The 25,923-nt window shown below is 45.8% G+C and overlaps 1 protein-coding gene across 1 annotated transcript in view; it reads right to left on the reverse strand.

Annotated features, from left to right (window-relative positions):
- Nucleotides 1–21,153, reverse strand: part of SHMT1 (serine hydroxymethyltransferase 1) — a 33,279-nt gene extending 12,126 nt beyond the window's left edge. The window contains exons 1-3 of the mRNA XM_049776885.1: nucleotides 21,074–21,153; nucleotides 6,181–6,282; nucleotides 4,613–4,758 (exon numbers count right to left, since the gene is read on the reverse strand). Coding sequence (XP_049632842.1) covers nucleotides 4,613–4,758; nucleotides 6,181–6,276 — 242 coding nt within the window. The 5' untranslated portion in view covers nucleotides 6,277–6,282; nucleotides 21,074–21,153. The remainder of the gene's footprint in view (nucleotides 1–4,612; nucleotides 4,759–6,180; nucleotides 6,283–21,073) is intronic.
- Between the last annotated feature and the right edge of the window lie 4,770 nt (nucleotides 21,154–25,923).

Here is a 25,923-nt window from a genome sequence, read left to right on the forward strand (position 1 = left end):
GGTTTTTGGTTTTGGGCCACACCCAGTAATGCTCAGGGGTTATTCCTGGCTATGGCACTCAGAAATCACTCCTGGCTTGGGGAACCATATGGGAATGCCAGGAGATCGAACCGTGGTCCGTCCTGGGTCAGCCGAGTGAAAGGCAAGTGCCCTACCACTGCACTACCACTCTGGCCCCCAAACAACTCCCCATTTCTACCCTATGAGTTCAATCACTCAATATATCTCATATAGGTGGGTTCACACTGTATTGGTAAGACTGATTTATTTCATTTATTTTATTTTATTGGTTTTGGAGTCACACCCTCTGGGGCTCAGGGGTTTTTCCTGGATCTGCACTCAGAAATTACTTCTGACAGGCCGGGGGACCATATGGGATGCTGGGGATCGAACCCAGGTCAGCCCCATACAAAACAAACACCCTACCTGCTATGCTATGGCTCCAGCCAGATTTACTTCATTTATATATAATATATATTTATATATACATAATTTATATATAATGGTCTCAAATTCCCCCACAGCTGGTTCCAGAGGTCTCCTGATAATATTCAGGAAACCATATACAGGGATGGAACCTGGACAGACTGTGTGCAAGGCAAGTGCCATGCCAGCTGTTCTATGACTCTGCCCCTGTCCTTAATTTAGTTTTTTGTTTTGTTTTGGGGCCACAAGCAGGGATGCTCAGTAATTCCTGGCTCTACACTCAGAAATTACTCCTGGCATACTCAGGGGACTGTATGGGATGCAGAGAATCAAACCCAGGTCAGCCGACTATGCCCTCCCAACTGTATTATCTCTCTGGCCCCATCCTGTCCTTGTTTTAAAGATGAAAGACAATCTACTCTATGTGTATATCCTGTTTGCTTTTCCATTCAGGAACAATTGGCTCCTAGTTTTTGACTACTGTGGAATGATGTAGCAATAATACAGATGAGCAAATTTTGCTTCAGAGTCTGCTTTTAGTTCTACAGTTTTTCTTACTAGAAGTTGAATTGCTCTTCTTCCTGACAGTTTTTTTTTAACTTTTTAAAATATAATTTAAAACTATTTTGTACCAGTACAATATATTAACTTTACAAATGTAAAATTTTATCGGTTGTTAAAGCATTTGCAAAAAAAAAAAACCACACAGCCTACAATATCTATAAGAAAATATTAATTTTTAAATTAGAAAACATAAAAATGCTTTCAATATAGAAGAGACTGTCTGATTTTATTTTATTTTATTTTATTTTATTTTTGGTTTTTGGGCCACATCCAATGTTCAGGGGTTACTCTTGGCTGTCTGCTCAGAAATAGCTCCTGGCAGGCATGGGGGACCATATGGGACACCGGGATTCGAACCAACCACCTTTGGTCCCGGATCGGCTGGTTGCAAGGCAAACACCGCTGTGCTATCTCTCCGGGCCCTACTGTCTGATTTTAAAGACAATACTTGATAAGAATGTTACCCAGAAAATAACAAACTTTCACAGGAATCCAAACTGGACTGATGCTTCAGCAGATATCCGGTACAAAGCACTATCTGAAGCAGTCCTCAATACTTCCTTAAAACTGTATCATCATTCTTCATTAGAACTTCCTGGCAGTTTTTTACCATGTAAACCTCCCACCATCCAGGGCTCCAATGTCTCCACACCTCTACCAACACTTAAAATTTTCCATTTTTTGGGCCGGGCGGTGGCGCTGGAGGTAAGGTGCCTGCCTTGCCTGCGCTAGCCTAGGACGGACCGCGCTTCGATCCCCCGGTGTCCCATATGGTCCCCCAAGAAGCCAGGAGCAACTTCTGAGCGCATAGCCAGGAGTAACCCCTGAGCGTCACAGGGTGTGGCCCAAAAACCAAAAAGAAAAACAAAACAAAACAAAAAAAAAATTTCCATTTTTTTCTAAAGGACCCCGTCATCACAGGTGGAAAGCAGTATCTCATCCTGAATTGGGCTTACATTTCCCTAATAACCTGTGAGCTGAGCATCTTTTAATGAGTTTGTGTTAGTGAGTGATGGATGGGGTTCTGTTGTAAGTTCTATAGGGCCACTTGCCTTGCATGTAGCCAACCCAGGTTCAGATCCAGCCAGATATGGACCCAAAACAAAAACATAAACAGATAAATCCCTCCTACAAAGTTTTGTTTTTGAATTTTCTTTGAGTGGGTAGGTCTCTCAAGTGATCTCAGAGGGCCTGGTGATACTCAATTCACAAGGCTAGAGATTCAAGGCTAGGGTCTGAGGATGTAGTACTACTTGGCATGGGAACACAAAAGCCACCCCAGCAGTGCTCACAGGTCTCTCGGACTACACCCTGCATGATCAGGCGGCCATCTGGTATGGTAATTGCACTAAGGTTGGGAGCCAGTATTAGACTCTTGGTGAGAATAATGTAGTCTTTACATGCTTTCAATCATTTACAATGTGCACACATGAAACATGTAATGTTCTAAGACCAAGCTACTTCATTAAAATATAATAATAGGGGCCGGAGAGATAGCATGGAGCTAAGGTGTTTGCCTTGCATGCAGGACAGTGGCTCGAATCCCGGCATCCCATATGGTCCCCCAAACATGCCAGGAGCGATTACTGAGCAGAGAGCCAGGAGTAACCCCTGAGTGCTGCCGGGTGAGACCCAAACACCAAATAATAATAATAAATTAAAAATCCTATGGCCAGAGCAGTGCCACAGTGGTAAGGTGTTTGCCTTGCACACAGCTGATCTAGGACGAACTGCAGTTCAATTCCTCGGCATCCCATATGGTCCCCCAAGACAGGTGCGATTTCTGAGCACATAGCCAGGAGTAACCCCTGAGCATCACCGGGTGTGGCCCAAAAAACAAGAGAAAAAAAATCCCAGATTGACTTAACCTAGAAGTTCTTCACTTAAAGCTATAGGTCACTTTGCAGGTTCATGATCTCTGCTGTGTGACTATGAGCTTGAAGGAGAGCAGTGTAGGCCTAGAGACAGAATTACAAGCTCTTGGGGGCATCAGGACTACAATAAGCATTAGCAAAACAATGATCTAAAGGGGAGGTGGTTGAGTGTCAGGCTGAGAGCCCTGAATCCCACTTCTGCTCTGTTTCAGTTGTGGAACCGTGGCACCACTTTCATCAACTCAAGTCTGACTCCTTATTTCAAAAGGGGAGTATGACAGAGCTGGCTCTGCTGTGAAGCTAAGAATGAATAAAATGGGAGGACATAGATGATCAAGCTCACCCCAAGGCTCACAATACAGCATTTCATTTTCGAGGTTTTTTTTGTTTGTTTGTTTTTGTTTTTCGAGCCACACCCATTTGATGCTCAGGGGTTACTCCTGGCTAAGTGCTCAGAAATTGCCCCTGGCTTGGAGGGACCATATGGGACGCTGGGGGATCGAACCATGGTCCTTCCTTGGCTAACGCTTGCAAGGCAGACACCTTACCTCTAGCGCCATCTCACCAGCCCCTCATTTTCGAGTTTAAGACACCTTCAACCTCATAATTTTATCCAGTGCCCAGAAAGAAAACAGTATTTTCAAATTCATTTGGACTTGCCATCAATCAAATCTGTCCCAGTTTTGGAGATTCAAGAAAAGCAGTGCTGTGGGCTAAGGAAATTTACAAGCACTCAGTTCACAAGAGCACAGCTCCCATGTCTCGGACTGTATGTGGGAACCCAACTCTGCAGGAGAAGCAGAAGCCTGGCTTTGTCCTGGTATCCCAGCCACACTCTTTAAATTGACTTAGTCTATAAAAAAGGGACATTCATCTCCTATGTCTACTCTCACTTGGAATGGAACTCAGAGAAGACAAATGCTCCTAGGGACTACACCCAGTGTGCAGTTGTCAGAAATCACCTCTAAACCCCTCAAGGAATATAAGTCCTTGTGATTCTCAGGGTGAAGCAGCTGGCAGAGATCCCCGCACAAATAAATCTGACACAGGTGTCCAGCACCCTAGATTTAAGTTCCACTTCCAGATCACTTGAGTTCTATTACTCGCAAAGCAAAAACCACTTTCTGTGGGCCCTTCAGAATATTGACTTTGCTTCTAGAGAGGCTGGACAATACCAGATACCTTATGGTCTGGCCCATTATTCTAGATGCTCCAAGAGTATTGGTGGTGTCACATGCTGGGGACTAAAAATGGGTTAAGTATGAGAGCAACCTCTGAACAGAAATCTGCACCAAGGTGAACTCTGCTGTTTAATGAACTAGCAACTGTTTAAATTCTAGGGGCCAGAGCGATAGCACAGCGGTAGGGCATTTGGCTTGTAAGCGGCCAACCCAGGACCGATGTTGGCTTAAATTCCGGGATCCCATATGGTCCCCCATGCTTACCAGGAGCAATTTCTGAGCACAGAGGCAGGAGTAACCCCTGAGTGCCACTGGGTGTGGCCCAAAAACAAAACAAAAAAACAAACAAAAATTTTTACAGAGGGGCCAGAGCCCTCATTTACCTCAGTAGGTAAGGTGACTTTGCACATGATTTGATCCCCAGCATCCTATATGGTACTCTGAGACCACCGGAAGTAACCCCTGGGCACCACCAGATGTGGGCCCAAATAAAACTAACAAAAATTCTACTCTAATCAGCACTTTACATCACAAGGTCAAAAGCAAGCTTTGGTAACACTCACATACCTCTGGCCTGGGTACCCCTCGGAGTATTTGTTATTTAAGCAAGAGCCTAGAGCTTCCAAAACTGCTCGGCTGGCAAAATTCTCTGAGGCAATGAGCTCCAACCCCACCCTCTGCCGATTACTCTCCTTCTTAATGATGCTATAAACCTGGTGAGAAAAAACAAACAAACAGAATTTAACAGTTGGACTTTTTTAGTTCAATTATTTTATTCTGGCCAAAACAATAATATAGTAAAAGCAAAAGACACTATTACACAGGGGCCATAGTCATATAAATTTATATGTACTTTTGGTTTCTTTTTTTGAGGTCCACACCTGAACATGCTCAGGGATCACTTCTGGCATGCACATAGGGTGCAGGGGATCAAACCCAAGTCAGCCATGTGAAAGACAAACAGCCTACTGTCTGTACTATCATTCTGGCCCTCAATATTCATACTAAAGAATATTCATACTAAATATCTAGGGCGGACAAGGACTAGAGGAAATCCAGGAAGGAACTGATAGAAGACAATGATGGTTGGTTCGAATCCCGGTGTCCTATATGGTCCCCCGTGCCTGCCAGGAGCTATTTCTGAGCAGATAGCCAGGAGTAACCCCTGAGCACCGCCGGGTGTGACCCAAAAACCAAAAAAAAAAAACCAAAAAAGAAAACTGATAGAAGACAATGAATTACACAAATCTACATGACTGAAAATGATATTTAAAATAAATATTTTATAGGATATTTAAAATATCTTAGGGGCCAGAACAATAGTACAGTGTACTCAGGAGTAATCTGAGTATTGCTGGGAATTTCCCAAAAAAAAAAAAAAAAAAAAAAATAGAAACTATATCCTTGGCCAGACTGACAACTCAACAGGCAGAGGATATGCTCTGCATGTAAGAGGCTTGATTTCAATTCCCAATACAACATGGTCCACTAAGCACTACTGGAATGATCCCTAAGCACTGAGCTTGGAAGAACTGAGTACTGTTGGGTATAGCCCATAATACAGAAAGAAAGAAACAGGACCTGAGAGAAATTGGAGAGGGGGGCTGGAGAGATAGCATAGCAGTAGGGCATTTGCCTTATAAGCAGTTGACCCAGGACCAATGGTGGTTCGAATCCCGGCATCCCATATGGTCCCTCGAGCCTGTCAGGAGCGATTTTTGAGCACAGAGCCTGAGCACCGCTGCATGTGGCCAAAAAAAAAAAGAGCCAGGGAGAGAGCCCAAAGTTACGTTCTAGATCCCAAGTTCAATGCCTAACACTGCACAGCACCCAAGCACTACTGAGTGTTCCAAAATTTAAAAATAAAGGAAAAAAAAATACTTTCAATGGTCTCTAAGTATACTCCAAAGGAATTGTGAAGGGTCAAATTTCAACAACCTCCAAACAGTCCCCTGCCCTTTGCAGAGTCTGAATCACTGATTACACCTAGAGGACTTTGTGGCACTACTCGTACTGCTTCCACCTCTCGGATGCTGAAGACCGGGCTGATCAGTGACGCAGGCTTGTGATCAGACCTGCAGATTTAAACAGCACGTTCAGCTGAAGGACTTCTGTGAAGACCCAACAGATCTCACCTCAATATCATTGTCTTTCAGAGGCTGAGCTAGCATTCGCTCGTGTGAGGTCCACAGATCAGTATCCCTTGGGGCTCCGTTAACTGGAGTCACCATTGTTGCCTGAAAATGGAAAAAAAATTGTTACTAAAGAGCAAAGCTCATCCCCAGAATTGCTTAAGGTTCTGACACTTTTTTTAAAACATTTTCTCAGGTAAGGTGCCTCGTTAGCACAGTAGGTAGTGCGTCAGTCTCATAAACATTTTCTCAGGTAAACATTGACATTCTCTTGCAAAACGGTTGTGTAGAACCTCAGGTTCCTTTCTGACCTCTGGAGGTCAGTTTGGGTAAAAGGGAGAATGACCTTCTCTCTTGAGGACTGGTCAGGCCCAAATCCTGTGTCACATCCTCTCAACTTGCCTGGTTAAATCTCACCTCCCGGGGCCTGGCGGTGGCGCTAAAGGTAAGGTGCCTGCCTTGCCTGCGCTAGCCTTGGACGGACCTCGGTTCGATCCCCCAGTGTCCCATATGGTCCCCCAAGCCAGGAGCAACTTCTGAACACATAGCCAGGAGTAACCCCTGAGCGTCACTGGGTGTGGCCCAAAAACAAAAACAAAAAATTCTCACCTCCCCAACTACACTAATTTCCTGAAAGCCAATGACTGAGTGCTACCTTCCTTTTAAAAACCGGGAGTTAGAGTGCTAGTACAGTGGTCAGGGTGCTTGACTTGCACAGGCCTACCCCAGCATCCTATTTGGTCCACTGAGTACCACCAGGAGTCATTCCTGAGTGCAGAGCAAAAAGTAAGTGCTGAATACCACTCGATGTGGGCCAAAAACAAAACAAAACAAAAATCTTCCTATAGGGCTGGAGAATGTGCTTTGCATGAAGGAAGCCTGGTTCAATCCCTGGCACCTTATGGTCCCCCCAAGCATTTCTGTGAGGCAATCCTCAAACAGAGAGCTGGAGGAACCCCTGAGTGAGACTCAGGCACAAACTACCTTATATTGTTTACAGGAGTAATATTTGCTGAAATGACTGAACAAATGAGCTGCTGATCTAAATCTTTTTTTCATCTTTCCAAACTAAGAACAAAATCATGCAACTCGAGGCTGGAGAAATAGAACAGCGGTAAGGTGTTTGCCTTAAATGCAGAAGTACAGTGGTTTGAATCCTGGCATCCCATATGGTCCCCCGAGCCTGCCAGGAGCGATTTCTGAGCATAGAGCCAGGAGTGGCCCCTGAACAGTGCCGGGTGTGACCCCCCCCAAAAAAAAATCATGCAACTCACATAAACAGGGATAGAACTAGAGGCTACTGTGCTGAGTGAAGTAGTTCTAAAGGAATGGAATAGGTACAGAATGAGCTCTTTCATATGCAAGACTTCAAGATACAGCAACATAGTCAACAAAGGGACAAAGGCAACATAACTGGGCACTGATCCACACAATTGAGTTAATGGTGGAGGTGGTGTCTTGAGGAGAAGCATTGGGGTCCTTGAGCAAGGGAGGTGAACACACTGTGATGGGTGTAGTATTGAAATTATGTGAATTGGACACCATAATTAACAATATTATTGGGGTTGGAGAGATAGTACAGTGGGTACTGTGCTTCTTGTATGTGGCTAACCAGGGTTCAATCCCCAGCATCTCCTGTGGTTCCTCAAACACCACCAGGAGTGATCCCTGAGTGCAGAGCCAGGAATAACTCCTGAGTATATTGGTGTACCCCCAAAATAAAACAATATTTAAACCAATACTGTCCAACACAATATCTCAATATATAAGAATCAATAAATGAAAATGAAGATTCAGAGAAGGAACATGTCTAAGTCTAAGGCTCCATTGTACATTGGGTTAGGCTTAAAATCCCTGTATACACATTCAGAGAATACTCCTGAGTTTCCTTCCATGCTGTGAGCTAAATCATGCTTTTGCTTGAGCAAAACCTCCTGCAGTGAAAACAGGGTGCACCTGCCAGGCTCATTTTATCAGGAAATTCAATCCCAGTGAACAGATGTATGCCAAATATATGTCTCAAGTTGTCATAGGAGTCATGCCAATGACTGAACCCGAGAATATCACAAAAATTCCACAACCATTTGAGGTCCTTCCCATACCAGCCATGTAGTTGTTGCTGAGAAGACAGTGGGGACCCAAATAGAATGGGCCATACCCTCAGTGGGCTTCCACTCAGATAGAAAACAAAATGAGGGCATGACATACAAAGTAGGCAAGACAGGCTGGGCTAGCTGAGAAGCAGAATTCAGACACTGGCCTAAATTTCCAGCAGCACTGAAAAACACAAAAATATAGTGAAGCAAGTATCATGGAAGACAAAAACTGAATGCTGGTATGGGCAGGACTCACTTAAACTATGAGAAAAGAGCCCATTTGCCCAGACATTGGTCTCTGTTCTGAAAATTCTTGTAATTTCTTGAGCAGAAGAGCAGACCGAAAATACCTTTTATTGGAACACCGGTTGCTTTATCTTGTCTCTGACACAGGGTTCCTAAATTTCCTGGGGCAGCAGCATCTTTTAATCTAATAAGATATCCCTTGATGGGTCCAGACCAGCGCCTGGTTGCAAGAAAGATGAACCCATCATGAAGATCTGTTCAAGTCATAGTGCCATCAGTGAAGTGGTGCTTCATCGAGGCATAGATGAACACATGATGAAGCTTTCACCAAAGTCTCCACAGTACCTATTATTTCAGACTCTGGGAAGAAAATCCCTGTATCCAGAGCATATTTTATTTCTGTTTGTTTGTGTTCCTAAGTACCAGTGACTGAAGCCAGTGCATCACAAAAATTCCACAACTATTTAGCATGGCCCTTCCTATGCTAGCCATAGAGTTGATACTGGGAAGACATTGTGACTTCCCAGGACTGGAAAGAACTTCCTGTACTGAGGAACTCCCAAACCATGCCCTATATATCTCTTCATCTGTCTGCTCATCTGTATCCTTTTTTATATCCCTTAGTAACCTGGTAAGCCTCTATGCTGTTGTAAGGTCTCTGACCCTTTCTAGCAAAGAATCAAATCCAAGGGGAAGAAGGTGGCCATGGTCATAGGAGCCTATCACTTTTTGCCAAGTCAAACCAAAGCTGTGAAATATCTGGGAATCTAATAATAATAACAATAATAATAATATCTGGAGAATCTACTCCTGATCACTGGCATCTTTGTTTCTTTGTTTTGAGATCACACCCGGCAGTGCTAAGGGCTTACTTCTGCCAGTGCTCTGGAAAAACCACAAGGAGTACTGGAGATCAAGTCAGCTGTATGCAAGGCAAGTACCCCTCCCACTGTGCTATCTCTCCAATCCCCTGATGACTGGCATTGTTAAGTGGCAGTGGCAGTTTATGGGACTGAGTCCCTATATATAGGACCTCCAGATCTAGAATAGCAAAGCTGTTTACAGTTCAGGATTATCAACTAGGATCATCAAATTGTTGAATATGTGGAAAACTCACATAAGTGATGTCAGAATGTGTTGTGAGCCTGGTTATATAGTTCGATAGTAGAGGTCAAAGAGGCTGGGGAATGGCTCATGGTGCTAGGGATCAAACCCAGGGCTTCATACATAGAAGGTGACTGCTCTGCAACTGAACAATACCTCAGGCCCAGACAACTTCTTTGGAAATACAAGAAGGCGCCAGCAAGGTGGCGCTAGAGGTAAGGTGTCTGCCTTGCAAGTGCTAGCCAAGGAAGGACCTCGGTTCGATCCTCCAGCGTCCCTTTTGGTCCCCTCCTATGGTCCCCCCAAGCCAGGGGCAATTTCTGAGTGCTTATCCAGGAGTAACCCCTGAGCATCAAACGGGTGTGACCCAGAAAAACAAACAAACAAAAAAAATCAGCTCAAATTATAAGGGCCCTGAGAGATAGCACAGCAGCATTTGCCTTGCAAGCAGCCGATCCAGGACCAAAGGTGGTTGGTTCAAATCCCGGTGTCCCATTTGATCCCCCATGCCTGCCAGGAGCTATTTCTGAGCAGACAGCCAGGAGTAACCCCTGAGCACCGCCGGGTGTGGCCCAAAAACAAAAACAAAAAAAGACAAGAAAGCACAGCATCATTAGAAATACAATCATACTTGGGGCTGAAGCAGTGGCGCTAGCGGTAAGGTGCCTGCCTTGTAAGTGCTAACCTAGAACGGACCGTGGTTCGATCCCCCAGCATTCCATATGGTCCCCCAAGCCAGGAGCAATTTCTGAGTACACAGCCAGGAGTAACCTCTGAGCATCATTGGGTGTGGCCCCCAAAAAAACCCCAAAAACCAAAAACCAAAACCAAAACAAAACAAAAAAAGAAATATAACATACTTGAGTACCAGAGAGATATTACAGCAGATAAGGCACTTGCCTTACACACAGTCAGATTTGATCCCTGGCACCCCACATGGTCCCTAAGCACTGTCAGGAGTGATCCCTGAGTACAGAACCAAGAATAAGCCATGAACTTTGGCAGGTGTAGAAAGAAATAAAGGGAAGGAAAGAAGAAAGGAAGGAAGTACAAAGAGAGGGTTGAAGGAAAGAAGGAACGTAGAATGAAGGACGAGGACACGTCATGCTTGCAAAACATAAAGTAGCAATAGAAGACTTCAATGCCATTCTCTGTAAATGCAGTACCACATGCAGAGTGCAGGCATAAGTGAATGTGGTGGTCAACCAATGTTCCCATTTGCTGCTCTGCACTGATTCTGCACATTTCAGAAAAGCCTGTGCAACCCAAGGACCTTTCACACGTTCTTGGCAGGCAGTAAACATATGCCAAAGAGGTATAAGAGTCCAATAAAACCGTCTGTTTCCTGAAGAGAAAAACACTTTTTAAACATTGACTAAGAAAGAGCTGGGCAAAAGTACAGCAAGTACGATGCTTGCCTTGCATGCTACCTGAGCACCGCCAGGAATAATTTCGGAGCACAGAGCCAACAGTTACCCCTGAGCACATCTAGGAGTACTTCCTGAGCAAAAAGCCAGGAGTAATCCCTGGGTAGCACAAGGAGTAATTCCTGAGCACAACAGGGTGTGGCTCAAAATCAAGCAAACAAAAACAAAAGCAAAACCCACTGGTTAATTACAATTTAAAAAAATATTAAGGTAACAGTCCTGAAGAGAAGAACATTACTGTATTTGGGGGCAGGGGGGCATTTGAAGTGCTCAGGGTTATACTCCTGGCTCTGCACTCAGAAATTATTCCTGGCAGCCTCAGGGGACCATATGGGATGCCAGGGATTGAAACTGGGATGGCCGTATGGGATCTCCATACAGGGGACTGTACGGGACCCCAGATTGAACCCGGGTTGGCCATGTGCAAGGCAAACACCCTACCCACTGTGCTGTAGCTCTGGCCCAGAAGACATTCTTTAATCAAATACCTCAAGTCCAGTTGGAATCCTGCTCCACTAATGTGGGGTTCCTAAACTCCACAGCAAAACAGACATTCTATTGCTCCCTTGCTCACCTCAGACCAGCACAGCCCCCCTTTTTTCCTTTCTTTGTGTGTGCTACCCTCAGTGGTGCCCAGGGCTTATGCTCAGGGATCTCTCCTGGTAGGAACTGGGGGACCAGACATGATACCAGGAATCAAACCCAGGTCAGCTGCATGCAAGGAAGATGCCTGCTGTACTATCTTCTCTCTTCAATCTCAGCACAACTGTTTTTTGTTTTTGTTTTTGTTTTTTGTTTTTTGTGGTTTTTGGGTCACACCCGGCAGTGCTCAGGGTAAACTCCTGGCTCCATGCTCAGAAATTGCTCCTGGCAGGCACGGGGGACCATATGGGAAGCCGGATTCAAACTGATGACCTTCTGCATGAAAGGCAAATGCCTTACCTTCATGCTATCTCTCCGGCCCCAGCACAACTGTTTTTTATTCAAGATTCTAGTCAGTTTCCTCCTCACTCTCAGCCATCTTGCCCTGAGGCCAGCACTGCCACACTGCTCACACACTGGGAGTTATCCACCTTGCATCCTTTTAATATTTGGTATCCAGTTAGTCCCCAAAAGCTTCACCCATGTCCTTATCAAATCCCAACTTGAGCCCAAGGGGGAGGGTAGTTTTGGTGCTACGTCAGTGATGCTCAGGGATTACTCCTGGCAGTGCTCAGAAGATCATGGTATGCTGGTGATCAAACCAGGGTTGGCTGCATGCAAGGCAAGCAACCTATCCATTGTACTATTCTCCCAGCCCAACTTATTTTGGGGCGATCAGGGAATTTGAGCCATATCTGGTGATGCTCGGGGTTACTGCTGGTAGTGCTTGGAGGACCATATGGGATGTCATGGATAAAACTTGGGCCTGCCATGTGAGACATGTGCCCTACCTGCTGTTTTATCTTTCTGACCTATCTGTATTATTGAACTGCAGCAACAATTCAGAGCTGTAGCCAGATCTAATCCAACCCTCAGCATTGCAAGGTGTTCCAGCAAGGCTGGGAGTTCCCCTCTTCCCACCCAACAAAATTTGAATTCTACTGGAGCAATGGCACAGCAGGTAGGACATCTGCCTTGACATGACTAACCCAGGTTTGATTCCTGGCATCCCATATGGTTCCCTGAGGCTACAAGTAGTGATTTCTGAGTGCAGAGCCAGGAGTATCCCTTGAGGGCTGCCAGTGTGGGCCAAAACCCCCCCCCCAAAAAAAAAGATTCTGTGTCCAGCCCAGAGATAGTTAAACAGACAACACTCTGCATGCAGAAGGCAGAGAATCAATCTGGACATTGCAAGGTCCCTTGAGCATTGTGTCCTGAGTAGCCCCTGAGCACTGCTGGCTACAGCATCAAACTCAAAATTAAAACAAAACTATTCTTTGTTTTTCTCAATTATATCTATTATGTCTACGATGTCAATATCCATCATATCCTGGGGCACTCAGAATTTCAATAAGAGGCAAATATTTGGAGAACATTAGCTAATTATGTGCCAACCTACTAGGCTCGGGATGCCTAAATAGGTGGTAAAAAGACTTTACTGTACCTTTTCAGATGCCAAGGGAAGAGAATCATGTTTATAAAAAGCATAACAATAATATTGTGCTATATTTAGGGAAGACATACATAGCAGCTGTACTCTTTGGGTTGGGGACAGGTAAGAAAGTCTCCCAGGCCCAGGGCCCTCCTGGTGAATCCTGACCAGCTAGGCACATGATTCAAAATAAGGGCCCGAGGATGTGGTAGTTTGGCCCTGAGGTACTGAGTAACCCCAGTGGTGCTCAGGGAGGGGTCTTTGTACCTGACCATGCCTGGGGTCATGTCTATTATCTCTCTGGACCCACAGGACCTTCTCATGAGATTTACTGATTGCTTGAAAAATAATATATTGGGGCCAGAGAGATAGCATGGAGGTAAGGCAGTTGCCTTTCATGCAGAAGGTTGGTGGTTTGAATCCTGGCATCCCATATGGTCCCCTGAGCCTGCCAGGATTGATTTCTGAGCCTGGATCCAGGAGTAATCCCTGAGCACTGCTGGGTGTGACTCAAAAACCAAAAACCAAAAAAAAAAAAAAAAAAAAAAGAAAGAAAAATAATATATCTTGACCTCTCTCGCTTTTTCTAAGGACTATAATAAAATAGACCGCATAAAAATTACCATTTTAGGGGCTGAAGAGATAGCATGGAGTAAGACGTTTGCCTTGCATGCAGAAGGTCGGTGGTTCAAATCCCGGCATCCCATATGGTCCTCCAAGCCTGCAAGGAGCGGTTTCTGAGCATAGAGCCAGGAGTAACCCCTGAGTGCTGCTGGGTGTGACCCAAACACCAAAAAAAAAAAAAAAATTAACATTTTAGGGTTTGGAGTGGTAGCACAGCGGGTAGGGTGCTTGCCTTGTACACACTGACTTTTTTTTGGGGGGGGCCACACCCATTTGATGCTCAGGGGTTACTCCTAGCTATGCGCTCAGAAATCGCCCCTGGCTTGGGGGGACCATATGGGACGCCGGGGGATCAACGAACCGCAGTCTGTCCTACGCTAGCGCTTGCAAGGCAGACACCTTACCTTTAGCGCCACCTTCCCAGCCCCATACACACTGACTTAAGGTTCAATCTCAGCATCCCATATGGTCCTCTGAGCCCACCAGGAGTAATATAGCCCTGAGTACCACCAGGTATGGCTCCCAAACAACAAAATTACCATTTTATGTCTACTATAAAGGCAAGCAAAGGGTTAGGGCAGGGGTCTCAAACTCGCAGGCCTCCGTACATTTTGTGGCCCTGCCCTAGAGGAATCTTTTTTTGTTTTGTTTTGTTTTAGTTGTTTGGTTCACACCCCCAATATTCAAGGCTTACTACTGACTTTGCACTCAAGGATCACCCCGACTTTGCCTCCTGCGGCCCCCAGGTAAATTGAGTTTGAGACCACTGGTAGGGGAAAACTGGTGGCAGGAAACAAACACTGGTGAAGGGATGAGTGTTGGACATTGTATGATTAAAACTCAACCATCAACTTTTTAATTATATCTCATGGTGATTCTATAAAAAAATTAATAATAAAAGTTCATCATTTTATGGGGAACTGCTCCTGAAACCAAAACTGACTTTTGTTATAGACTCTCATCAATGAGTAATCTAGAAACTAAAGTGATTATTTTCTTTTTTTTTTTTTTTTTTTTTTTTTTTTTGGTTTTTGGGCCACACCCGGTGACGCTCAGGGGTTACTCCTGGCTATGCGCTCAGAAGTCGCTCCTGGCTTGGGGGACCATATGGGACGCCGGGGGATCGAACCGCGGTCCGTCTCCTAGGCTAGCGCAGGTAAGGCAGGCACCTTACCTCGAGCGCCACCGCCCGGTCCCCTAAAGTGATTATTTTCAACAAAACTAATTAATACCATAACCAAAACTTCACATTAATGGTTTAATGTCTCAGCGTTATAAAGGTTTTCGAATTTTTATTTTTTTCCTGTATCAACTTACTGTGCATAATAAAAGGAAGTTAGTCATATGGTATATTAAGTTAAATTTCTTCCCGTCCTGTTACATATAGGAAACAGTAACTGAAATTTGTGTTTCTGAACACTGATTTTGTTCATTTGTCATTATTTATTTATCCAAAACAAATATAAAAAATAAACACTGGGGGTGGTGTCAGAGACAGCATAGGGCATTTGCCTTGCATGTGGCCGACGCACAAGAGACCCAATTTGATTCTTGGCATCTCCATATGGTCTCCCAGCCTGCCAGGGCTGATTTCTGAGTGCAGAAACCAGGCATGACCCCTGAGCACCGATAGGTGTGACCCAAAACCCAATCAATCAATAAATAAAGTTTAAGAAAAAAAAAATAAACACTGGGGCCAGTGCAATAGCACAGCAGTAGTGTATTTGCCTTGTACAAGGTGACCTGGAACAGACCCATGTTTGATCCCCGACATCCCACATGATCCCCTGAGCCTGCCAGGAGCAATATCTGAGTACAGAGCCCAGAGTAACCCCTGAATGCCACCACCAGATATGGTCCAAAAACCTAAAATAAAATAAAATAAACACTGAAGGGGCCAGAGAGATAGCATGGAGGTAGTGCCATTGCCTTGCATGCAGAAGGACGGTGGTTCGAATCCCAGCATCCCACATGATCCCCTGAGCCTGCCAGGAACGATTTCTGAGTGTAGACCCAGGAGTGACCCAAAAACCAAAAAAATAAATAAACACTGAAGATTCCATTTAAAAAAAAGTTTATCATTTTAGTTTAAATTTTTGCTGTGCCAATGGATGGTAAAGCGTGTACCTTGCACATGCTACATCTCCACTGAGCTACATCCCCACCCTTTAACTATTTATTTTTGTGTTTGGGGTCACACCTAGCTTACTGGGGTTTACTCCTGCCTCTGTGCTCAGAGATCACTCCTGGCAGAGCTTGGAGAACTATATACAGTGACAGGGATAGAACTGGGGTCAAACATCTGCAAAGCAAGCACCCTACACACTGTACTCTCTTTCCCACATCCTTTAGCCATTTTTTTTGTTTGTTTTTTTTGAGCCACACCTGTTTGACACTCAGGGGTTACTCCTGGCTAAGCGCTCAGAAATTGCCCCTGGCTTGGGGGGACTATACGGGACGCCGGCGGATCAAACCGTGGTCCTTCCTTGGCTAGCGCTTGCAAGGCAGACACCTTACCTCTAGTGCCACCTCACCAGCCCCCCTTTAGCCATTTTTAAGTTCATAACTCAGTGGCATTAGAAATACTTACACAGCTGTACAACAATCTCCACTCTAGCTACAGAAGTTTTTCATTATTCCAAACTGAAACTACACAACTAAAAAGCAATTCTCCATTCTCTTTTCTAACTTAAGTCTATGAAAAAAACTATCCTACTTTCTATTTCTATAAATTAGATTGCCTAGGTACCATAGAGACAAATGCATTCAATATTTGTCAGTTATGTCTGGCTAATTTCAGCATAATATATTCAAAAATTACTATGCTGTAGTGAATTTTTTTTTCCAGTTTTTTAGGCCACACCCAGCAGCACTCAGTGGTTACTCCACCTCTGCGCTCAGAAATCACTCCTGGTAGACTGTGGGGGGAGGGGGGACGACCATATGAGATGCCAGGTTTCTGAACCTAGGTCCGTCCAGGGTCGGCAGTATGCAAAGCAAAAGCCCTACCGCTATGTTATCACTCTGGCCCCTATAGTGAATTTTTTAATTCTTTTAAGCCTGAATGACATTTCAATATATGCATAGAACACACTTTCTTGGACCGGAGAGACAGCATGGAGGTAAGGCGTTTGCCTTTCATGCAGGAGGTCATCGGTTCGAATCCCGGCGTCCCATATGGTCCTCAGAGCCTGCTAGGAGCGATTTCTGAGCATAGAGCAAGGAGTAACCCCTGAGCAATGCCAGGTGTGACCCAAAAACCAAAAAAAAAAAAAGAACACACTTTCTTTATCATTCACCCATCCAGGGATACATGAGTTGTTCTGATCTTTTGGCTCTTCTGAACAATGCAGACCATGAACTTGAATGTAGAAATATCAAGTCCTTGCTTTCCACTATTTTTAAAATAAACACACAAATAGAACTGCTAGATCTCAAGGATTCTGGTTTATTCAAAATAAACTTCTGGGGGCCGGAGAGATAGCATGGAGGTAAAGGTGTTTGCCTTTCATGCAGGAGGTCATCAGTTCGAATCCCGGCGTCCCATATGGTCCCCCGTGCCTGCCAGGAGCAATTTCTGAGCCTGGAGCCAGGAATAACCCCTGAGCACTGCCGGGTGTGACCCAAAACCACACACAAAAAAAAAAAAAATCAAAATAAACTTCTGGGGGCCGGACGGTGGCACTAGAGGTAAGGTACCTGCCTTGCCTGCGCTAGCCTTGGACGGACCTTGGTTCGATCCCCCAGTGTCCCATATGGTCCCCCAAGCCAGGAGCAACTTCTGAGCGCATAGCCAGGAGTAACCCCTGAGCGTTACCGGGTGTAGTCCAAAAAACAAAAAAAATAAATAAAATAAACTTCTGATCCTCAATATTTGCAATCCACTGCTATTAATTTGCATGAATACATTCATTCCTTCAGCAAATATTCATTAAGTCATGTCACAGCACTGAGGTAGACAGAGATTCAAGAGCCAACAAGACAGAGGTTCTGCTCACCATCAGTAAGTAAACAAGAATCACCCAAGATCATTCTGTGTGATAACTGTTCTGAGAACAATAAAAGGGTTGGGGGAGATGGCTGTTTATTTTAGACCAGGTTGTGTAGTGGGTGAATAGCAGGAAAGGCAACAAGGTTATGACATGTAGGAGTGTTAGAAGCAGAACAAAACTCAAGTATAAAGATCATATATAAAGTAAGTGTGCCATTTGAAGAAATCAGTCTCACCAGAGATGTAATCCTGTGATGTGTAACTCAGCTGTAGTTTAATTTGCACGAGTGAGGCCTTGGGTTCAATTCCAGGGACCAAAATGCAAGAAAAGAAATCACAGCCCTGTACCTGAATGCTGGAAAAAAAGCAATACAGGAAGTGAGAGTTCTAAGGCCCCAGGCAAAGAACAGGGAGAACCTCAGATGGTGGGAAAGAGGCACAGGAAGTGAGTTTGAAGGCTGCAGGGTAAGAACAGGAATGGGGGAACATTTCACCTTGCCTGTATACCTTGACTAAGTTTTTTGTTTTTGGAGCCACATTCTGGTGTCCTCAGGGCTTACTTCTGGCTCAGTGCTCAGGAATCACCCCTAAGGCACTTAGAAAACCTCGGTGTGCTAGGGATCAAGCCCAAGTCAGCCACTTACAAAGCAAGTGACCTTGAGAGCTTGTTTGAAGGTTCTAACAGGGGAGCGCAGCTACTTCTATCTGCAGGAGGCCATTGGTTCGAATCCCAGCATCCCATATGGTCCCCCGTGCCTGCCAGGAGCAATTTCTGAGCATGGAGCCAGGAGTAACCCCTGAGCACTGCCGGGTGTGACCCAAAAACCACACACAAAAAAAAAAAAAAAAAAAAAGCAAGTGGCCTACAGAGTGTGCTATAATTGTCCAGACCTGACTAGGAAAAGTTTGAAACTTATACATTGAAGCTTCAAATTCTTTCCTAGAAGCTTTGGTTATAAGCAAAGATTTTCTCAATCCATCTGTGACATCTAAAACACACAATTAGAGAAACCCAACAGAAAGGGATTCCTTTCCTTAGAAGGGAGTAGCTAGATCTCTGAGTTTGTATTCTCTGAAGAGAAGGGAACTCCAGGTTTAAAGCTAAGTGATAACTAAGAGTTGGAACCTGTGTTTCCCAAGACTGAGCCAAGCCTGAGGCACAAGTGCTGAAATGCTCCAGAGGCAGAATGCTGGAGTTTAATCCCGTGCACAAATGGAAACACAGAAACTATTGTCTTGGCCCCCACAAGTACACAGGATTACAGCACTCCCAAAGCTGATCATGAGAGGTAATGAGTTATCAGTGTGCCCAAACTTGCAACAGGGTGGGGCTAAGAATGGACAGCCTCACAAATATATGGCCCCAAGTTTGAATCCATTACAAATAAAAAAACAAAAGTCCAAGTAAGCGAGTTCAAAGAGCTGGATCACATGTTTTGTATGCAGGAGGCCAGAAGTACTGTTGGGAATGATACCACGCATTTTCAATACCACATATTGTCCCTGCATACCATACTGGGAGTAGCTCTGCCCCTGGCCTCCAGCACACTGGGTATGTGCAAAAACCCCAAATAAAATACAGGAGCCAGAGAGAGAGCACAGCAATAAGGCGTTTGCCTTGCATGCAGCTGGGAGAGGGACCCAGTTCTATTCCCATCCCATATGGTCCCCCAGCCTACCAGGGGCACTTTTTGAGTGCAGAGCCAGGATTGATCCCTGAGCACCGCTGGGTGTAGCCCAAAAACGGATCAATTAATCAATAAGCAAATATAAATAAAATTAAAAAAAAATAATATAGGGGCTAAAGATATAGCACAGTGGTTGGGCGTTTGCCTTGCAAGCAGCTGATCCAGGATGGATGGTGGTTCGAATCCCGGCATCCTACATGGTCCCCCCTCAGGAGTGATTTCTGAGTGCAGAGCCAGGAGTAATCCTGAGTGCCGCCGGGTGTTCCCCCCAAAAAATAAATAAATAAATAAATAAATAAATAAAATACAAACAGTAGCAGGTAGAAGCAAGCATTCCAAAAATATCAGCTACTATTGTCATGAAAGAAAACAGAAGCCTTAAGGTCGTCTTAAATATGGTCTCATAAGCACTGCTGGGCACCCTGGGGTGTTTGCTGCACCCACCACCAGTGCTGAAGTACCACAGCTCACTGCTAAATACGGTGATGACACCCATGTGTAGAGGATCCTCACCACCACCTCTGGCAACAAGGTGCATACACTTTCCCAGGTGAAGACACTTCGCCACTTTTCTTCCCGACCCCCACATTACCTAGACCCTGATCGCACACGTGGAACCTGCGGGGCATGTGCTGAGGAACTACCTCGGTAAACACCACGTGTGTGGCGCACACGGATTCTGTGTTCTCTCTTCCCTGCTACAGAGGAGACTCAGAACTCAGGGCCGAAGGTCATCTAAGAAGTCAGCCTGGGAACTTTCACTAACACTCATTCCAATGCACTAAGCAGCAAGGATCACCCACCTCCCCAGCAAGTTTGCTCACGTACACCCCGAAACTGGTGTTTCCAGTCCAGGCGCTGCCAGTTTGCAGGCGGTTTGTGCTGGGGTCACAACTTCCTGGACCTGGAGACAGCTGGGCCCTGGGCCAGGCACCCCACAGAGCAGTGTCTGTTCTGGGGACAGCGGTGGCAGGGCTCAGATGACAACCAAAGCCTTCTCCCTCCGCTCCGCTCCCCTCCCGGGTCCCAACAGCAGATCGACTAGATCATAACGGTTACAGGGGGCTTCGGGGATGGGTCACCCCATTTTGCAGGCTGCTAGGTAGGTCCTGAGTGCCTAGGCCGGCTCTTCTCTCGGCTCCTTACCCTCCGCTGTGAAGTGGGCAAGAGAACACACAATGTGCATGCAGTTCTGGGTGAGGACAGTGTAGGAAGGTGAAAGGGGGCATCAACTGTAAGCTCAGTGACTTTTTAAAAAAAATGCTCAGGAGAGGGACTAGAGAGATAGCATGGAGGTAAGGCGTTTGCCTTGCATGCATAAAGACGGTGGTTCGAATCCTGGCATCCCATATGGTCCCCCCACTTGAGCCTGCCAGGAGCAATGTCTACGTGCAGAACCTGGAGTAACCCCTGAGTTTTTTAGGTGTGACCCCAAAACCAAAACAAACAAAAGCAAAAAAAAAAAAAAAAAAGCTCAGGAGAAAGCTGCTATTTCCAGTAGCAATAACCTCATGCACCGGTGCCAAAGACGGAGCGACCCGAGCCTCGAAGCCACCGGGCCCACGGCACCAGCTAACAAAGAGCACCTCGTCCAATTAGGCTTCAGAGCCGCGGGGGACAGCGAGACCCGGGGATCTCCCACCTACCGAATGTTGTTCCGATCCCCAGGAGCTCAGCCCACGCTGCAGCAGCCGAACCAGACTGACTCGCAGAGCCGCGCGGCTCTTGCCCGGCTCCGCCACGTGACGCGGCCCGAGAGCCCGGAACCCGAAGTTGGCGCGCAGTCGCTCGCTCGCCGCTCCACGAGTTCCGCGCGCCCCGCCCCCGGCCGGGCCTCGCCCCCGGGGCGCCCAATCAGCGTGCGTATCCGGCGGAGCGCGCGCCCAAAGGGGCCGCCGCGATAGGTTACTGCTGAGAGATGGGCGGAGACTCTAACTGAGCAGTGGGCGGGGCCTTGCGTGACTGTGGGGGCGTGGCTACCAGCTGTTAGGCTCTTTTGGCTCTTCTGGCCTAGGGGCTGAGGACAGCTGGGGGTCTCGGGGAAAGGGGACCTGGACAGGCCCTCTGGGCTCGGCTTCAGGGTTTCCGGGAGGGGATTAAAGGGAAGATGGCTGAAAACTTGCTCCAGTTAGTTTGTGTACTTAGTTTTTGGTTTTTGGTTTTTGTTTTTTTGGTGTTTTTTTTTTTTTTTTTTTTTTTGGTTTTTGGGTCACCAAAACCTGGTAGCGCTCGGGTTACTCCTGGCTCTACGCTCAGAAATCGCTTCTGGCAGGAACAGGGGACCATATGGGATGCCGGGATTCGAACCACCGACCTTCTGCATGCAAAGCAAACGCCTTACCTCCATGCTATCTCTCCCGGTCCCTACTTGGGTTTTTGTTGTTGTTGTTGTTTTTCGTTTTGTTTTGTTTTGGTTTTGGTTTTTGAGGCACACCCAGAGGCACTCAGAGATTCCTTTTGGCTCTGCTCTCAAATCGCTCTTGGCAGGCTCTGGGCATATGAGATGCCCAGATTGAACCTGGGTCAGCTGTACGCAAGGCAGTGCCCTACGCACTGTGCTATCGCTCCGGCCCAATTTGTGTACTTGTGTAGGCTCGGTTACCTGTGTAAATTTAGGGGTGACAAGGTTGTCTTTGTTGCCCTACTTAGTGTTGAATACAATGGGCAAACGTGAACTCTGACCATGTAATGCCTAGGCCAGTCGCTTCAGTGATTTTTTTTTAATTGTTTTTATTGATTGGTTGGTTGGTTGGTTGGTTGGTTGGTTGGTTGGTTTTTGGGCTACACCCAGCTGCTTCTGCACTCAGAAACCGTCCCTGGTCGGCTGGGAGACCATATAGGAGGCTGGGAATCAAACCGGGTCCCTCCCAGGTTGGTCGCATGCAAGGCAAACACCCTTTCTCTGTGCTATCTCTCCGGGCCCTTCAGTGAGTTTTTAATGTTTCTTGCCTTTGAGCTGGAAATTTTTAGATCTCTTCCAACAGAGCACATAATAACCTGTATCTTTAAGGGCTCAATGAATATTCATCATTGTAAATAAAAACCAATGAACTTAGCCATATAAAGAGAAAAGAACTGACAAATATTTTCTCATTGACCTGTTCAGGCTCCCTTGAACTCTTCTAAACAGACTGACTTTTAGACTTTGTCTCTGATTTGTTCAGTTAAGCAAGCAAACTGCCAAGTCAGAACCTCCCAACCTCCAAGATTAATTTGATCTTTCACTCTTCACCATCAGCTCTGATGTCTGCTCACCACTCACCATGAGGCACTCCCAGCAGGTCTTTTTTTTTTTTTTTCTTTTTGGTTTTTGGGCCACACCCAGCGGTGCTCAGGGGTTACTCCTGGCTATCTGCTCAGAAATAGCTCCTGGCAGGCACAGAGGACCATATGGGATGCCGGGATTTGAAACAACCACCTTAGGTCCTGGATCGGCTGCTTGCAAGGCAAACATTGCTGTGCTATCTCTCCAGTCCCCTGACCAGGTCTATTTAACCAGACTTTCCGCTCACCTCTGTTTTTTTTTTTTTTTTTAGGTGATTTTTCTGTCCTACTCTTTGGCTATAAAATTCCCACTTGCCCATAAAATATTTGCAGTTGAGCCCAATCTTCTGCCTGTAACTATTGAAATAGTCATCCCCAGTTGAAGGAATTATAATACTGTTCCATTGAATCATCTTTTTTTGTTCTTTCTGTTTTGGCTTCAGGGCCACGCCCAGTGGTGCTCAGGAGCCACACTTGGCATTGCTCTAGGGCAGTGTTCGGCAACCTTTTGTTTTCAACTGAGCCAATTCTCGCCAAAACCACGATTGAAATTTATTTTGAGAGCCACACAGGGCGCGCACTGACAGAGGCTAGGAGCAAAGTCCTGACTCCTGGAGCAGCTGCCTGGCACACAGAAGAGCCAAATTAAAAGTGTAAAGAGCCTTGGGGCCGGGTAGGTGGCGCTGGAGGTAAGGTGTCTGCCTTGCAAGCGCTAGCCAAGGAAGGACCTCGGTTCGATCCCCCGGCGTCCCATATGGTCCACCCAAGCCAGGGGCGATTTCTGAGCACATAGCCAGGAGTAACCCCTGAGCGTCAAACGGGTGTGGCCCAAAAACCAAAAAAAAAAAAAAAAAAAAAAAGTGTAAAGAGCCACATGTGGCTCGTGAGCCGCAGGTTGCCGACCACTGCTCTAGGGGACCATATGTGGTGCATTCAAACTAGTGTCCAGGTCACCGAGCATACTTGGGAAGTGCTTTAACATTGGTATTGTCTCTTCAGATGGGTATTTTATTTAACAATTCTAATCTTGTAGTCTTCTGTCTACAACAAGCCTCTTTACAATATCACACTGTTTCCAAAATGTGACAACTATGGCTAGTGGGGCAGTTAAAAATCTGATTCAAGGAACTTTGACAGTAGGTAGGACACTTGCTTTTAACATGGCCAACCCAGGTTCTATCCCCAGTGCCACATGATCACCAAATCCCTGAGTAACCCTTGAGTGAAAACCAGGAGTAATCCTTGAAAACAGTTGGGTGTGATCCAAACCCCTACCAAACTAAATTGGTAAATTGTATATTATGTGAATTAATTTCAATAACTCTTTAAAATACAGTTTTTTTTAAATCTGATCCAGAAAAGTCCATATAAAGGTAATGAAAAAGGAGGTATAACCTTGAAAGTGGTGCTCTATGGGGCCGGGCGGTGGCGCTAGAGGTAAGGTGCCTGCCTTGCCTGTGCTAGCCTTGGATGGACCGCAGTTCGATCCCCCGGTGTCCCATATGGTCCCCCAAGCCAGGAGCAACTTCTGAGCACATAGCCAGGAGTAACCCCTGAGCGTCACTGGGTGTGGCCCAAAAACCAAAAAAAAAAAAAAGAAAGTGGTGCTCTAGAGTTTGAGGAACTGATCAGTATAGAGACAATTTGACAGACAAAGAGCTTTATTGAACAAGCCTGCAGGTTGAGAAATAGTAAACTCATTTTATTTATTTTTTTATTTATTTATTTTGGTTTTTGGGTCACACCCAGCAGTGCTCAGGGGTTACTCCTGGCTTTATGCTCAGAAATCACTCCTGGCAGTCTAGGGGAACCATATGGGATGCAGCGACTTGAACCAACATCCTTCTGCATGCAAGGTAAATGCCTTACCTGCATGCTATCTCTCCGGCCCCAAGCTTATTTTCTTAAAAGCTTTGTCTTGGGGGCCAGAGCAATGGCGCACCTGTAGGGTGTTTGCCTTACACATGGCTGACCCAGGACAAACCGTGGTTCAATCCCCCGGTTTCCCATAGGGTCCCCAAGCCAGGGCTGACCAACCTCAGCATCTATATGGTTCCCTAAGTACTGTCAGGAATGATTCCTGGGTGAAGAGCCAGAAATAACCACTAAGCATCACTGGGTGTGGCCCCCAAACAAAAAGAATGTATACTGGTGGGTGTGGGGGGAGGTCAAACCCCTTGTTGATGGTCTCCAAGTCTAAGAATGACTCCCAGAAAGATAAATTGAATCCCATTCTTCCGTCCCCCCTTTTGGGGGAGACTTTGATAATAATATCTGGAGTAAATAATCAACGAATGCAAAAGATTAGGGGACCAAAGGTTCAGCAAAGAAATTCTTTTGTCAGTTGCAGCCAGCTCCAAAAAGCAAACCGAACAAGCCTTCAGTTCTGGCAAAAGAGCTCCCTATGCCTCCCCAACAAGCTATTTATTTGTTTCCTTAATCACCCCCACCTGGAAGATCCAGGTGGGATGACAGGCAAAAACAATATTACAACAATTACACAACAGGTGGGAACTATAGTCCAGTAATTTCCTGATGGGCAAAGATCCTCAGAGGCCCACTCATTCTATCTGCACATTGAAACAAAGCTTTCTGGTTAACCATTTAGCCTGCACCATTTTTGGTTGATTGGTTGGTTGGTGGTTGGTTGGTTGGTTGGTTGGTTGGTTGGTTGGTTGGTTGGTTGGTTGGTTGGTTGGTTATTGAAACACACCTAGCTCAGGGATCCCTCCCAGTGACTGCAGAGGATCATCTGGGGTGGTAGGAAATCAACTTGTGTTGAATCAATCTGGCAAACATCCTATCTGTTGGACTATTGCTCCAGTACCCAGATATCTTCTATTTCTTTTTTTGTTGTTGTTTTTGTCTTTTTGGTTTTTGGACCATACCCAGTGGTGCTCAGGGATTATTACTCATGTCTTGGGGGGACAATATAGGATGCTGGGGATCGAACCCACATCTGTCCTGGGTCAGCCATGTGAAAGGCAAATGTCCTACAGCTGTGCTACACTCCAGCCCCCACCTTTTATATGGTTTACCCAGGACACAACAAAATGGTCCTTCTCTGTTACACTGTAACCAAGTGAGTAATCGAGCACTGAGCATTGCAATCCAAAAGTGCATGCACAAACTCTACAACTAAAGAATGTGAACCCCTACAGGCTCTGAGCCAGCACAAGTTGCATGACCCTGGTCATGGCAGTAACAACAGTAATAAAAATGAACAGGAAGT

This window comes from Suncus etruscus, chromosome 7 (genome assembly GCF_024139225.1).
Source record: "Suncus etruscus isolate mSunEtr1 chromosome 7, mSunEtr1.pri.cur, whole genome shotgun sequence".
Classification (NCBI taxonomy): Eukaryota; Metazoa; Chordata; class Mammalia; order Eulipotyphla; family Soricidae; genus Suncus; species Suncus etruscus.